The sequence below is a fragment of the Musa acuminata genome, chromosome BXJ3-9 (assembly GCF_036884655.1).
Source record: "Musa acuminata AAA Group cultivar baxijiao chromosome BXJ3-9, Cavendish_Baxijiao_AAA, whole genome shotgun sequence".
Classification (NCBI taxonomy): domain Eukaryota; kingdom Viridiplantae; phylum Streptophyta; class Magnoliopsida; order Zingiberales; family Musaceae; genus Musa; species Musa acuminata.
The window spans coordinates 5804953-5820107 of NC_088357.1; the positions used below are offsets into that span (position 1 = coordinate 5804953).

Below are 15155 nucleotides of genomic sequence, written 5' to 3' on the forward strand. Positions count from 1 at the left end.
TGGTCTTGCCATTACATTCTACCAAGCATGGCCATAAATCTACTCCACAGTACATGAAGTAAGCATCCGTACAGAAGCAAGCAAGCGTTACACCTGCTCCGCAGCGTATTCACATTCAAAGTTCTTACAGAACAGGTTCTCTACAAAACAGGAAAACGTTTCCCTCACAAAGGACCCCCGCAACAGTCTCCGCATGATCATTCCTCACCCATCACCACGTTCTGCTCCTCGTACTTCACGGCAACCACGAATCGCATGCACACCTGCACGTCACCGCACCAGATTTGAGCAAACCCCGTCGAGAACTTACGCTGCTCGGCAACTAAAGCCGAAGTAGACAAACATCATCACCTGTTCCCGATCGTAAACAGCATACTCGTTATACTCGAGCGGCCTATCGGTGTGCTCGGACGCAACTAAACGTCCGCAAGGCACCTTCACGTCGTCCACCCAGTTGAAGTGCTGCGACTCATCGGGCTTCTTCCTGCCGAGTCCTTTCACGCTTACCTTCTCCTCCTCCAGTTCCTTCGTGTCCTGCTATCCACAGACGAATCAGTTCATTGTGCGGATAGCTTGCAGCAGAAACCCAAGAAAGACTCATTCTTACATCTGGTGCAGTAGACATCTCAGTTATCTGCTCTCCCAGGGAAACCACGGCCAAGAGCAAGAACCCATCTGGCCTGTCAACTGCGGTGAATCCGTATCTAGCGGCCTCGGCCGATGCATCTGAGCAAACAATCGCTTTTCCAAACTGAGAAATTAAAGAACAAGAATATGATTCCGATCCCACCATTTGCCGATCATGAAGTCGTAGTCTCCGCTTACCATGTATCCAGGCGCTGGTATCTGACATACTGATGGGAGCAGTCCTTTCTGTAAATGCCTAATCAAACTAGAACTCCTCGTTCCTGCGATCGTAAATGGGAAACGATTAATCTCGTCGATTGCTCCCTTTCCGTAATCAGACGTAGATCGGACTGCAACATACCACACCACAACAAGATCTTGTTTGGCAGCTTCTTCACTTCCTCGTACGAAGGACCAGCGCCCGATTCGACGGCAAATATGTTCTCCACCGATACACCGTACGTCTGTAAGAAAGATTGAATCTTCAGCGTGAGATCCACGACGAAAGCTTTCGAGAAATCACAAGAGTTGCTAACCACGTCTCCAACTTTGATGGGCTCGTATGTGGTCTCGAGGTACTTGAGGATCATCTTGTGGTCGTCTGATTCCTTGTCCAGAGGTGCCACAGAGCAGCCGAGTCTGCCGTAGCGATCGGAAAGGGGGTCGTCGACGGTCGCACCAGACATGTCGCCGACGAGGCGGGACGCAACGTTGATGTCCCTTATGCACTCCAGTCCTGCAGCCACCTGCAAGTTTCAGCAGCCAAGCCGTGTTAATCGATGTCGCTCGTCCACAGCGTTCCCCGATACAACACAGGCGTTCGTGTTCATTTACGTGATCCGCGAGTTCCTGGAAATTCTTCATGATGAACGGCCGGACGGAGTGCATGAGCGTGAACCACTTGTTGGTGAAGTCCAGCCACAGGACATTGGCCTTGTCGCTCGAATCAGGTGCTTTCTTGATGTCCTCTCTGAAATTGAGCAGCTCCTCCTCACCTGAGAGCAATAGATTCTTGATCGGATGATCGGATCTTGTAGAAGCAGTAGACATAAAAGAGTCGGATGGCTAACTCACATCTTTCTAGATGCAGATCGGTGACCATTCCCATGGGTAGGTCTGGACCATCATATCCCATTTCCATCATTGCGTATCTATTCAATACATGCTTGTGAGTTGGAAGGCAGAGATTTTGATGCATGGAGTTCGCATTCTGTTCTACAGAATCCAGCAGCATGACAACTACCTGTAGATCTCCTGGCTGCACAAGACCTTCATAAACTTCGCCACCAGCGGCTCCAGCTTACAGTGAGCAGCTGCAACACCCAGCTGCCGAGCACTCAGTCCCCCGCGTCTCACATCAATACCATCGTCCTGCAACACGAATGATCTTGACTGGCATATATTTGCGGAAATAATTTGATTTGGACACCAACAAATCGCCGCAAAAAGAAGCTCAAGTATTAACCTCACCATGTCGATAGGATAGAACTTGAGAGGCATCTTCTGGAACTTCTTCTCCCTCTCCCATGTCTCAAACTCGTTCCCTGTGACCTCTTTGAAGAGGCGAACAAACTCTTTCAGCGCATCATCCACGTTGTTCCACTCCTCGACCCTCTCATCTGCCTTGGGGTCGTCTCCTACTCGGCCCTTCTTATAGTACAGATGCACGTTTTTCTCAGGAACCTGAATCAGCTGCAAGACGCAATATCTGCGAGAAGATGCATGGACAGAGAATATCATATGATCCGAAACACACGAGCTTCCAGTAAATCATGTGCAAGGTCGAGATATACTCGTTGATTCCCCTCCCCAGATCACAAAGGGAGAACGCACAGTTGTATAAGATTCCATCCTTCTCAAATATGAACCCTCCTTGCTCCTGCAACATGCTATCCTTGTAGACACACCTCTTTCCATACAGCTTGAGCTGCCAAAACCAGTTGGAATTCCACTTGGCGGTGAGATCATTTTCTCAGTCCAAACGAAGAAGAAACAAGAACAGCTTACTTCTGCCGTCAAAGATTCGAGAGCTTCCTCGTTCGGGTCCATTTTGTCCCATGGAACTCCTCTTCCCTCGGGGATAAGATCAGAGACGACGTCGTAGGCATCGAGGGGCTGCGCCTGCTGCTTCTGGATGCTATCTATCAACCAGTTTTCACTCACTACAGGAATGTTCCTTTCCCTGTTTTGATGTTCCACCACGAAACAGAGTAAAAGATAATAATACATCTAAAGTTGAAGTTTTGACTTCAAAATAAACAATAGAATCAAGTCGACGAGTGTGATTCGTCGATGAGTATACATTGCCTCCGCCACTCTGGATGAACCTCCTCTTTCACGTTCCGCAGGGGACACAACCAAGCAATTGGCACCTGTCAAGGCAAGACTTCCGAGTTCACAACCATTTTTTTGCAGAGGAGAGAAGGAAGAAGTCCCTACATACCAATAATGTTATTAGAGACCTTTCCGCCATGCTTCTCAATTTCCTCCCTCCATGTTTGCTACACCAGTCAATTCAGAAGTTGGTCGCCGGGGAGCAGACTGTAGGATACGTAGGAACTCAAAGATAGAGAGAAAAAAGAGACGTTACATGTGTTCGAGACAGACGACCGGAGAGGGAGATCACCAATCCAGCCAAAGGCTTATTCGACGAAGTCAACTCCCGGCGAGGGTAGATTCTCGATTCTTGTTTCTTGATCCACTGCGATGAGACGAACCCAACAGGTCATGTTTCTCGTGCGTACAAGTGGAAGAGGAGAATGAAGCGAGTAGAGAGACTATATCACCTCCTTAACCGTCTCATCTCCAATCCCCTCGGGGATCCTCACCGGCTGATCTCTCCTCCGCGCGTCGGTGGTGGTGTATATACAGGTGCTCCATTCGCTGTAAGCCCCTCTGCATAGGTAGTTGCTCCCGCTGCAATCCACCTGGTTACGGCAGACCGGGCATTTCTCCAAGGGCCCATAGAACATCATATCTTGGCTGTGGCGGAACGACGGAAGCAGAAGGGTTAGAATGAATACATAGCTCAAGACATCAGAATGCTCGAGTAGTATTAGGATGCAGAACTACCATCGAGGGACGACTGCATCATCAGAACCAGAAGGGTCTTGCTCGTTAGCTTCCAGTATCCTGCGCATCTCGTTCATCGACAGATGCTGCCTCGTAGCCTTGCAGAACTCCTCAAACTCGACAGCAACGTCTACTGCAGGTTTGCCGTTTGCATCTCGATTCTCCCCCTCGACCTTCGCCTTCTTATTTTTAGATGCCTGATGCTGTTCACCATCTCGCCCTCCGTTCTCCGCCTTCTGTTTCCCTTTCCCGATCTTGCCTTCTTCCTCGGCGGAACTGCGTGTATGGGACCTTGTCTCATGAACCTGTGCATGAGTCCTCGATTAACATCCATTGTATTATTCCAGTTGTACACGACAGTGGAAAAGTAACTGCGACATGGTTAGGGAAACAAGAAGAGAAGCTGCTGTTCATATATTATCGGTCATTAATCGCAGTCGCCACCGAGTAGCTGCTGTAGAAATTGAATTATAGTACCAGTTCATGGCTTCCCAATACAAAACACGTTAGGTGCACTCTCCTAAAAACGAAACAAAGAGAAACCTCGACAAAGTCCATTCCCGATCCACCATCACAAAGCATATACAAGGAGAAACGACACACCTTCATGTTGTCTCCGGCAAACACCACTCCAAAATTACCCTCTTCGAAACAACGCTTGGCAAGCGGCAACGTTATCCGCGGCTATAAATAAGAACATCCTCGTCCGAGACACCTGTTATGGCGTTCGTGTCTGTCCCCGTCCCGGACGAACAAGTGTATCGCCTGCGGCCATATCCTGACACGGGGCCGCTGAGTGTTCCACGGACGGTGGCCAGCGGTCACGGGCGCCCGACACGGTAGATGGTCAGGATTTACCGCCTCGAGTAAAGAGACGGACGATGAGCGGTGCACAATTCGCAGGGGATAGTGTTGGAGATATCCATCAGAATGGTCTTAAACCTTTTGCCTTGTCCTCTCATCATCATAATCCCTCTACATACCAACCAATTACCGCCCTCATATCCAATCCTTTTGAGGCCTTGGGCCATGAGGAAGAGCCGCATGCACCCCGCCCAAGGCACCGCTCGCAAAGGGCAGTTTAGCTGGCGATCCTTTCGGGGCTTTTGGTTGATAGCGTCACCGAGGCATTCAGGAGAGCAGCGGATAGCATGGCAGAGAACGACAGTGGCTTTCTCCAGGAAGAGGAAGATCCAAAATGGTTCAGGATCACGCTTAAGCAGGGTCCCAAATCTCGCAAACCACGAGTGCAGGAAAGTCCCTACCTACGTCTCCTCAATCTCAAACGACGAACTAAGAAATCCACAATTGATCTTAACCGAGCCTCGTCGGCTGACACCCTGATACCGGATCTGCTATTACATCCTCCGCACAGTGTTCCGTTCTCTGTTTGCGTTACTGCTTTCTTCCTGTTCCACTCCTTGATCGAGCAACTTTTACTGGAGAATTTGATGTAGTAATATGGTTGGATACTACAAGATAACACAATAAGAAACTTAGACATAATCCTCCGCATGACCGTCTGCTCGCTTACGAGTACAACACTAATTGCTCGCGCCCGCACCACGGGTCGCCAGCCCCCTCTCTCCCCTATCCTTTAGCATCATTCCGGTGCCACGCCACTGTGCATGGGACGCAAGGTGTTACCTTCTCCTCATCTTGCACGCTATAAGCAGTCCCGCCACTACCCCCACCACCCCCATACTCTTCCCGTCTTTTCTTGACCAGTAGGTGGTACTCACACTGCTACTATTCTTATATCCACGTATCAGATAAAGCTCCGCCATGTCCCCTCTTGTTAGGTGCTGTTCGTGCTATATGGAATCTTCATGCGCCTGCAGTGCCTTTTAATGTTTGCAGCACTGTTGATTTAACGGCATCTTTATAGACTCTCTGCTCATGCTTCAATTTTTATGGTAGAAACTCGTCTTTCCTTGTTCTAAACTGGCATTACATATGTTTTCCTGCAGACGAGTCATGGAGAGGCTCAACACCTTGCTGTTTTGGCAGAACTGCTGCGGGATGAAGGAGACTGAGAGGCTGTGTAAGAAGGCACAGCTCTTGAACCAGCGGAACCATGCACTCCTGCCTCAATTGAAACGGAAGACCATACTGTTCATTTAGATCTGACTTAGAATGGAAGGAAACAAGGAAAAAAGATTAATTAATTCTTGAAAATATTATTTTTAACTAAAATAGTAGGAGCTTTGTTTTAGGAAAAAAATATCAAATTAGAGATATTTTGTGGGGAAAAAAAAATCAAAAATAGATATTTTTTGCCTACCAAGTTTCCTCCCAAAACTGTCCCCAAATGTCAGATTAATGAGAGTGCGATATGAAATGGACTCTTAAGGTCAATTACTGTAAGATGGCCACCTGTATGGCAGCCTTGAATGCAGATTGGACTTGATTGACGGTGATGGCATCTCTATGCAACTTTCTAATTTTAAATACACCACAATTAATTATTATATGTAAAAGGCATTGGGTGAGTATTTTTGGTACCGAATCTATTCCATTAGCTTGAACCGACCTAAGATACATCGGATTCGGATTTGAGTTCAGACACGTAAGGAGATTCAAATTTCGTGCAATTTGTGATCACCTATGATCGCCACCAACCCTGCTCGCGGCGGTGCGTCGTCATCGTCAATTCGATCGACACCCCCGGGGCACGAGCGACCACGCGTGCGAGGGTCACCGTCCAGCGTCTGCCACGCGATCGCTCGTGGCTGGTATCGCCCCGCATCGGTGGGGGCTGCCAACTTGTCATGCTTAGTCATCCCTAAAACGAGTTCTGAGCGGTGTGGCAGTCCCTCCGCGGAGGCCACATCAACCCGGGCCGATCTGGTAACATCCATCCTCAGCTCGAAGTGAAAAATCTGTATCATCAGCGCCAACCACCAGCCGTCTCCGAGCAAGAAAGAAGCCGCTAAGCGTCAAATGGGCCGTCCCTACCTTTGACGCTTCTTGCGCGGAGTAGTACAAAGAGAAGCAAAAGGAACAGAAAGGAGGAGAGTTGGAGACGAGAGGAGAGGAGGGTTGATTGATAATGGCGGTGAGTGATGTCAGGATCTTGAGGCCGTTGGTTCACTTGTTGGTGCCGTTGTTTATCCATTGGATCGCCGAGGAGATGACGGTGTCTGTGCTGGTGGATGTCACCACCGGAGCCCTCTGCCCCGGTGAGAGGTCCTGTGCCGAGGCCATCTACATCACCGGCCTCCAACAGACGGTGACTTCTCTTATGTCCATCATTTTTGTTCTTCCGAATCCGGGCTTTAATTTTTACTGTAGTTGTAGTCGCCGGGCATATTCGCCCTTCGATTTTCCCAGGTCTCTCGAGTAGCTGTTTTTGGGGTTAGATCTTTGATGTCCCTGAAAACGGGATGGATAGCTTCATGAGTTAATTTTCCTGTGAGTTAGCTATGTTGGGATTAGCTTCCTGCGGTAAATGATGTTCTCTGTTTATACTACAGACTTGGATCAAGAAGTGACTTGATTAGATGACACTCGTAATTATGTTACTTTTTTTCGTATCGTTTTAAATTTGATTTGTTTATAGTTGTATTCAAAGTTGACCGAATAAAAAAATACGGGCTTGCTGTAAGTTGATGAATTATTTGGTTAATATATAGTCTGCTTTCAAGAATCAAGATTTCACATTCTTATTTGTTAAACTCATACAGTGCCTCTTTGATTGATGAGCTTTTCATAAATAATCTTATAATTTATATGTTGCCAGCACCACTTGTGTGAATCTTTAGAGCATTGTTCCACTTGGATTGGCAATGGATTATTCCCATGTCTGTAGTTTTATTTTAAAGAAAAAACTAATATCCTTCTGTTAGAATCACATTAGTTTACAGACAAGATGCTCTTACCTGTACTTGAATGAATTCTCTAACCATCGGGATGTGTCAATAGTCACTTCCCATCTCTGTAGTTACAATGATAACCTTGACATTGGCAAAACAAAATGTCGTTAGGCAAACTCTTTCCTTTTTTTTATAGGCTGTCGCAACAAATTTTGGTTGTCCAACACGTTAGGGGTTTAGGGCCAACCCGAGTCTAACAATTACAAATTAGCAAAAGGTTAAGTGGTTAAGGCCAAAGGTATGGGAAGCCTTGTGGCTTCTTCATCAGAAATTACAATTAGAAATCTGAAACAGATCACAAAAAATGAGATCCTCATTCTGCTCTTGATTATTACACTTCACAATGGCAAGCAGAAGGAATCAATTTATACTCCAAAGTTGCATATTCCTTGCAAATCAACCTGTGGCAGTAGAAAATCCATTTTTGACTTGCATAATTTTCTGTAGGGAATAGGATCATTTAACCTCCCTGTAAGACTTATGAGCATTGCTTCATAGCTATGTACTTCCAGTAGGATTATGGAATTAAATTAATTTGAACTTATTGAATTGTCTGATACAACTTAGATGGTCTCCTGGAGTTGGTCTTATATCAGTACATAAACAAATGTTTGCTATTGGATGTTCATTGGAGTTTTCGTTCTTTTTTTTTTCTCATCTTTTTGAATCTAAAAATATAAAATAAAGCTTGGTATTTGATATATCCATGATTCTCAGATAAATTCTGAGGAGATTAGTTGAAACTTCTAAGATCAAAGGCGGTTGATATCTTGTTGGGCTTGATTTTAAATTCTTCAATGCCCTTGTAGGTTGTTGGAGTATTTAAAATGGTGGTGCTTCCTATTTTGGGCCAGCTAGCGGATGAATATGGGCGTAAACCGCTGCTTCTCATTACTATTTCTACATCTATAGTCCCATTTGGTATGAATCTTCTGTAATCCTTCCTAGACATATAATTCAGGCGATCACTATAAATCACTTAGTTATGTTGTTGAGCATGGTCTATTAGTGTACAACATAGTGTCAAAAAGATTTTCCTTTTGCTTTATATTTTCAGTCAGTGTAGACTGAAAATAAGCACATCTCATGGCATCCAAGATAAATAAGTGTCAAAAATATTTTCCTTTTCCTTAATGGTCTATTAATGATCATAAACGCATCCAAGATAAATGAAGAAGCATAATTATACTATCAGTGAGTACAGTACTTGAAGTTATTAGATATTTCATTTAACATTTCATGGCATTGTTGTATTGATGCCTAAACTAACTTAATTTGTTATGTTAACTCTCACATATTTTTTTAACCTTTTCATTTTCCAATTAGTCAATATTTTTCATCAAGTAGAATTTTGGTAAATCTCTTTCCTTTTTATTTCTCAATATTCACTTTGTACTTGTAATTGCAGCCATACTTGCTTGGGATGATTCCAGGGCAGCTGTCTATTGGTATTTTGTACTTCGCACAATATCATATATCATAAGTCAAGGAAGCATATTATGCATATCAATTGCTTATGCGGTTAGAGGTTCTCCTGCTTTGGTTTTCTGTTTTGCTTTTATATGCAAATAGAGTAGACTGATAATATGTTTTCTGTTGGTGTTCAGTTTTATGACTGTCTTATCTTAACTCTGCTAATTTATGAAAGATTATCTTTCACAACACTTAAATTCTATTCCATGCATGTCTAATAATAACTTCGTAGATATTTAATATGTGATCCAACAATGAAGTTTTGTGGTAATGAAGAGGATAGACTAGCAACATAGTAATGGGATACTAATTCGCTTTTGAACAATATTTCAAGTAAGCACTCATTTTAAAATTTTAGTGGAGCCACCACTAGAGGTTAGCAACGTCTCTGCTAGAGTGTCAAAGGTGAATCCGGCTTCTGACTCAAGCCATTGCTGGAGGCCATTGATGCCTTTGGTAAAGCCTAAAAAGTTTTGTCAAGTTATATGCAGTAGCCTTGTAACTTCCTATGCACTAGCTTCCTTCTTATATGGGCCACTAACCCTTTTAAATATATCATTAATAAAGTCCTCACTACAACTTTTATCTGGCAATACTGTGTCTCATTTTGCCACATCCATCAGTGCAATTCAAGTGCTTATCTGCTCATGCAAAACCCTGGGGCTGTACTACTTCATAGCAAAGTTGACAATTGAAAATTTCCCCTGTTTCTTCAGAATACTCTTCCAACAAATAGAAACCATACTGTAAGACACCTATTGAAATAAGAATATCTATATATCTGAATATACAAAGGTCTATCCTACATGTGTGTTGCCAAATCCATTTCACACGCAAGGGATAGTTAAAATCTTTTAAATTGTATATCCCAGTTTATTATGTCCTCTTCAGTTTCATTCACTAGATCCCTTCCATATTCCTGTGTAGATTGTCTAACTTTCTAACATCAACTATTAAGTGTGTTAAGAGTGTTTTCACTTAAAATGTTGGTACATATATAACTATCCTATCTATCAACAATCTTTCTTGTTAGCTCTTTCTTGAGAAAAAAGTTCTTGTTGCTAAACATAAAGAATTATATAACTATCTCCTGTTGAGCCTCATATTAAAAGCTTTGAGTTGGCGAACATATACATAGATTCCTATATGAATCTCAAGTGTCATATACATGCACATATTCCTGCCCATGCTAAGGATTGATCCATTCAGCAATTCAACTAGGCTGATGTAATTGAGGCCAGAAAGAGATCTGCTGCATTTGGCTGGATTACTGGACTTTTCTCTGCTGCACATGTACTGGGAAATATCCTGGCTCGCTTTCTACCTGAAGGGTGGATATTTGAGGCATGTTCTTGATCATATTTATAAGCCTTCACTTTCTTTTTTCAGCATTGAAACTTTGTTTACCATCATTTGTCATTCTATTATTTGATATCATGTATAGGTGTCAATATGTTTGTTGGTTTGTTCCACACTGTACTTGAAAATATTTCTCGTCGAGACGGTCATGGTGTCTCCAAGACAAAGTGAAAACAGATCGTGTTCATCCATTGTTCTCAAAGTCTTCGTGGAACGTTGGTATTCGATGAAAGATAATATTTTTGTTATTAATAGTAGGTAATTATTTTGATCATTTAACCTTTTATTTGAAGTATGTGTATTCAATTTTTGTAACTTTCCTCTATGCTGCACCTATTACAGTGTCCGAGTACAGGTCACATTCTTATGATTAATTTACACGAACTGATCATTCATTTGTCTGTTAGTATTTAGTAATAACATTGCTCAATTTGGACTCCCTGACAACAATTTTAGTGTGTCCAGCAGCTTAAATTTTAATCTGTTTTCATGGATACATCCATGGAATATGATGATTGTTATCTCTTACTAACTAATCTTCTTGTATATAATATGTAGTGCAACTCTCAAGTGCATCTCATCCATTTCCTTCTTCTATGAGTTGGGGATGTCTGGCATAAGCAGTGTTTTACTGGTATATTTCTTTCATTGTCCTCCAGTAATATTTGTTTAGCTTTTTGTGAAAGTTTACTTTTGTTTACATCCTTGTCTTCTAAATTCTTTCACTAGATATTCTCATGTTCTAGATCTATTATCACATATGAACAAGTGGGTTCTTACATAAATTTTTTCTGCAGTACTATTTGAAGTCAGCTTTTGGTTTCAACAAAAACCAGTTCTCGGAAATTCTACTGATGGTTAGCTTTGGGTCTATATTTTCCCAGGTGCCACAATGGCTTTTGTTTGTACCACTTCATTCTTAATCTGCTATTTGTCTCTATCAGTTCTTTACCTTTCTTTGTTAGTGAAGCATCAAATATAACTTTTAGATGTAGAAAGAACTTTCTCATGCTGGAAACTGTATTTACTATCTTCAATGACTTGTCATCCTCTGAATTAGATATTTCAAGTGATTGGACTAGTACCAGACAGGTAACTTGGCCTATATATGTAAAATTATGTGTATATATTCATGAAAATGAGTTATATTGTCATTCAATAAATTTATATTATGAGTTATAGTAATAAATTTATTTATATTGTCATTCAATAAAAAAGAATCAACATCAATTTGTCTTTTGCAGATAGAAGTTCTCCACTATAGCAACATCTCCATCACCATAAAAATGTACTTCTTGAGTATAGCTGGTTGTAATTTACAGTTCATCAAACAAGTTTTGGCTGTGTATAACATAATGTTTTCTGAACCAGCAAGCATCTTATGTATTTTACCCAACTCTAAAACTGTCTACGTTACAGAGAAATTTAAAGAGAGTTACTAAAAAACAAAATTTGGTAGATATTTCAATTTCTTAATTTTCACAGAGTCACTATTCAGCTAGACCAGGTTTGAGATTCTCTTTCTGATCCACTTGCTTCTGATAATAATTCTCCATCATTTGTTGTAAATCTTCGCATTAATTGGAGATATCTTCTGGTCAGATGGTAGACATATTACAACATCCTTTGCCTTGCATTTTATAATCATTGCACATACTCTAAAGGAGGAGCTAATTTTTTGTTTTAATTAGTTAACAGGATGTTATATTATATTTGTGCTGCATATATGCATTGGCTATTTCGGCATGATCAATGAATTCTTTATCATATGTTATGCATCAATTTTATTTTCAAGTGATTGATGTGTTCAATGCCAAAACGATTTATTTGTGATAGGTTGTAAGTTCCTGAAAACATTTCCTACTGAGTCAGCTACTAATGCAACCGGACGTAATAATGTATTAATTTATCACTTTTTATGTTGTGCTTGAAGTTGCTGATTTGATTCTTTTGTTTGTAGATCTTGGTTCTTCCACTTATCAATCCTCTTATGGGAGAAAAGGGTGTACTTCTAATTGCTTTGGGTGCTTCAATTGCTTATGTTAGTCTTAATCTTCTTCGAACTTTTGGAATTTGTTTTAGTTTACATATTCCTAATGTATCTTTCTCTTACAGGGTATGCTTTATGGCTTGGCATGGGCGCCTTGGGTATGATTTTTATCCATACTTTATGTTGAGTTATGTGTCCTTTATCAGTTTTTGTTATACAGCCAAATACCACTCAAGCAGAGAACTATTTAGCAGATGAAGTGATTTGCATGTTGTGTAAGATATCTCTAGCTCTGATTACATAACTTCTACAGGTTCCTTATCTTAGTGCTTCATTTGGAGTCATCTATGTCCTTGTTAAACCATCGGTAAGCATCTCGACTTTCAGAAAATTTGTTTCTGTAATTTGTCTTACTGAAATGTTAAATATACATAGAACTTTACATTTAATGACTATACCTTTAGATTTGTTAATTAAATTTATTTGTAAAAATTGTTTTTTTTTCACTGCTTGGATAGTTTTATATTTGTGACCTTATACATTCTAAGCTAAGATATCATCATTGGCAGACATACGCCATCATCTCAAAAGCAGCTATTTCAAGTGATCAGGTATATTGCTAAAACTTTGGTTTTTAAGTAAATATTCTAACGATATTGCAAAATGCAAATGTCTGTTCATAAGGAAATGCCAAATAAATTTATCAACTGGTTTCTTTGCCAAGTACTGAAAATTTTTATTTCATGGAGTTCCTTTATGTGAAATAGGTGCATGGTTAGGTAGATATTCCAAAGCAAAAGAAAAGTTGTACTCATTCAACTTATAGATCTAACATCAATCTAATTAGCTTTTTACATAACAAAAAATCTGTTTAATACGAGGCTTTCTCATTTATAAAAAAGAAAAAGAAAATTCTTTTTCAATTCTTAGCAACGATACTATACAAGGTTCACAAGGTAAGGAACAGAAATCCAGATCACAGTTCACCAAATTTTGCCCAATCAGTTAGGAATTAGCTGAATTGTCAGGATCAGTCAGAAGTGTCAGTTGGTAACAGCAGGGCTCAGTCAGTTTGGACTGGCATCAGTAGATTTCAGCCAATTTCTGGTCAGGGCTAATGAGACTCTGAAAAACTGGGAGAGGATCAGGATCAAACTTGGTCAACGGTGATCAAGGTTAGCTGATCTAAGAATCACAGGGCTAGGGTCTTTCTTGCCCAGTTTGTTGTTCCCAAATTGTTTGAAAGTAATTTTTATTATTGATTTTTAAATAATTTAAACCAGGTAGTTAATCACCTAAAATCCCAAGGGAGCTGGCCTACACACCCCTCTTTGGAGAGAGGACAATGAAAGTAGGAAGCTATGTTCGGGGGTGTTAATTGGGCTTACCCATATATGTTGTTATATGCCAAACTATAACATCCGGTATTACTTGCAAAAACAATTATAGAATAAACATTAATTGTTTACCGATTGATACCGGTTGTGTCCATTAGTTCGATAAGTATTTGAAACCATGATTTAAGCTATGACCTGTAGACATATTCATTGTGAATGGAACACTCCATCTCTTTGTATGAGAAATAAAGCTATACGTTTGATTGGGAACAAAAGGACTGCCTGCAGTCCAAGTATTTAGTTGTCCATGATTGAGTGAGGAATTTGGTTCATTTACAGGGGAAGGCACAAGGACTTATTGCTGGTGTGCAGTCAGTTGCAAGCTTTCTATCACCTCTTGTAATGAGTCCACTAACATGTAAGTAGAATATTTGTCTCAGATTTGTAAGACTGCAGAGTTGCATTTCTAACATCTAACATTTTTATCTCTGCAAAATTTTCGAATTCAGCTCTGTTCATTTCGGACAAGGCCCCTTTTAATTGCAAAGGTTTCAGCATTCTGGTTGCCTCAGTTTCTTTGGTATGTTGTATCTCCCTTTGCTGCACACACATTTCCACTTGTAATTCCACAGATTCAACATCCCAACAGAAATTTCAGGTATGCACCGACACTGTAGACTTGCATTCTGATCTAAAGTTGCATTTGTATGTAGATCATCTCATTGGCCCATGCTTGTCTGCTTAACTCGGAGAATCCAGATAAACCACCTGAACATGAGACTAGCCAGTGCGGGGATGAAGCTGTAGAAGCACCTCTTCTGGCACAGTCTTAATTTCCTTGAGTTGTGCAGTTTGCCTTTTGCTATCACTTGAATCTCAGCAAAGCAAGTCATCAGTTTAAATGATTCTTTTATTCTATCAAGAGTGGAGAAGAGTTTTATGCATGTGAAACGCAAAAGGATCTGCACGCTGGGTGATTATTGACCAGTGTAAACTTAGTCAAAGCATAGTAATATACTGTACATATTAATGTAGACTATTGAGGTTTTGCCTGGTTTTGTAATGTAGAGAAGGTGGACATTTTCACTTCTATTTGAATAATATTATTATCATGTTTTAGATTCATTTTATAGGTCATTAAAGATCTCATGATGATCAATTTGATTAAGTGCAGAAAAACTAGACTATTTGTTCCGTCTTATATGAGATCATATAATGTGACATCACATATCATTTACGGGAGATTAAGTGCAGAGATAGAAATTTTACTCCACTGATATATCTGATATATCAAGGATAGATAACCTTAATATCTTATAAACAATAGGATAAAGAAAATTGGATGGAAAACATGGGAAACAATTTTGAGAATAAAGTATATGAAAATATCGTACAAATCAATGAGAACTGAATCGGACCAAA

At 40.9% G+C, this 15155-nt stretch overlaps 2 protein-coding genes across 2 annotated transcripts; one reads left to right on the forward strand and one right to left on the reverse strand.

The window, feature by feature from the left end:
- Positions 1-28: 28 nt before the first annotated feature.
- Positions 29-5885, reverse strand: LOC135649974 (protein ADP-ribosyltransferase PARP3-like). The gene is made up of 18 exons (XM_065168985.1): positions 4303-5885; positions 3700-4004; positions 3414-3609; positions 3218-3328; positions 3071-3128; positions 2930-2999; positions 2635-2809; positions 2421-2554; positions 2098-2335; positions 1871-1998; positions 1702-1778; positions 1462-1622; positions 1164-1373; positions 989-1091; positions 826-908; positions 608-751; positions 352-534; positions 29-263 (listed from the first exon to the last, which is right to left on the reverse strand). The coding sequence occupies exons 1-18, from the start codon at positions 4306-4308 to the stop codon at positions 198-200; spliced, it is 2448 nt and encodes an 815-aa protein (XP_065025057.1). The 5' UTR covers positions 4309-5885; the 3' UTR covers positions 29-197.
- Positions 5886-6542: 657 nt separating this feature from the next.
- On the forward strand, positions 6543-14858 carry LOC103997390 (uncharacterized). Its single transcript, XM_009418588.3, has 14 exons — positions 6543-6931; positions 8384-8495; positions 8983-9095; positions 10269-10391; positions 10492-10664; positions 10965-11040; positions 11204-11290; positions 12367-12447; positions 12522-12554; positions 12710-12763; positions 12966-13007; positions 14073-14151; positions 14243-14313; positions 14447-14858. Exons 1-14 carry the CDS (start codon positions 6752-6754, stop codon positions 14564-14566), a joined length of 1344 nt encoding a protein of 447 aa, XP_009416863.2. The 5' UTR covers positions 6543-6751; the 3' UTR covers positions 14567-14858.
- Positions 14859-15155: the final 297 nt, after the last annotated feature.

Bases quoted from the DNA above. Each gene is read 5' to 3' on its own strand.
- LOC135649974 (XM_065168985.1), bottom strand. The intron at 2,555-2,634 runs GTAAGCTGTTCT...TGGTTTTGGCAG, and splicing joins TCGAATCTTTGACGGCAGAA to CTCAAGCTGTATGGAAAGAG. The intron at 535-607 runs GTAAGAATGAGT...TGTGGATAGCAG, and splicing joins AGATGTCTACTGCACCAGAT to GACACGAAGGAACTGGAGGA.
- LOC103997390 (XM_009418588.3), top strand. From the start codon at position 6,752: ATGGCGGTGAGTGATGTCAGGATCTTGAGGCCGTTGGTTCACTTGTTG. The intron at 8,496-8,982 runs GTATGAATCTTC...TTGTAATTGCAG, and splicing joins TACATCTATAGTCCCATTTG to CCATACTTGCTTGGGATGAT. The intron at 13,008-14,072 runs GTATATTGCTAA...GTTCATTTACAG, and splicing joins CAGCTATTTCAAGTGATCAG to GGGAAGGCACAAGGACTTAT.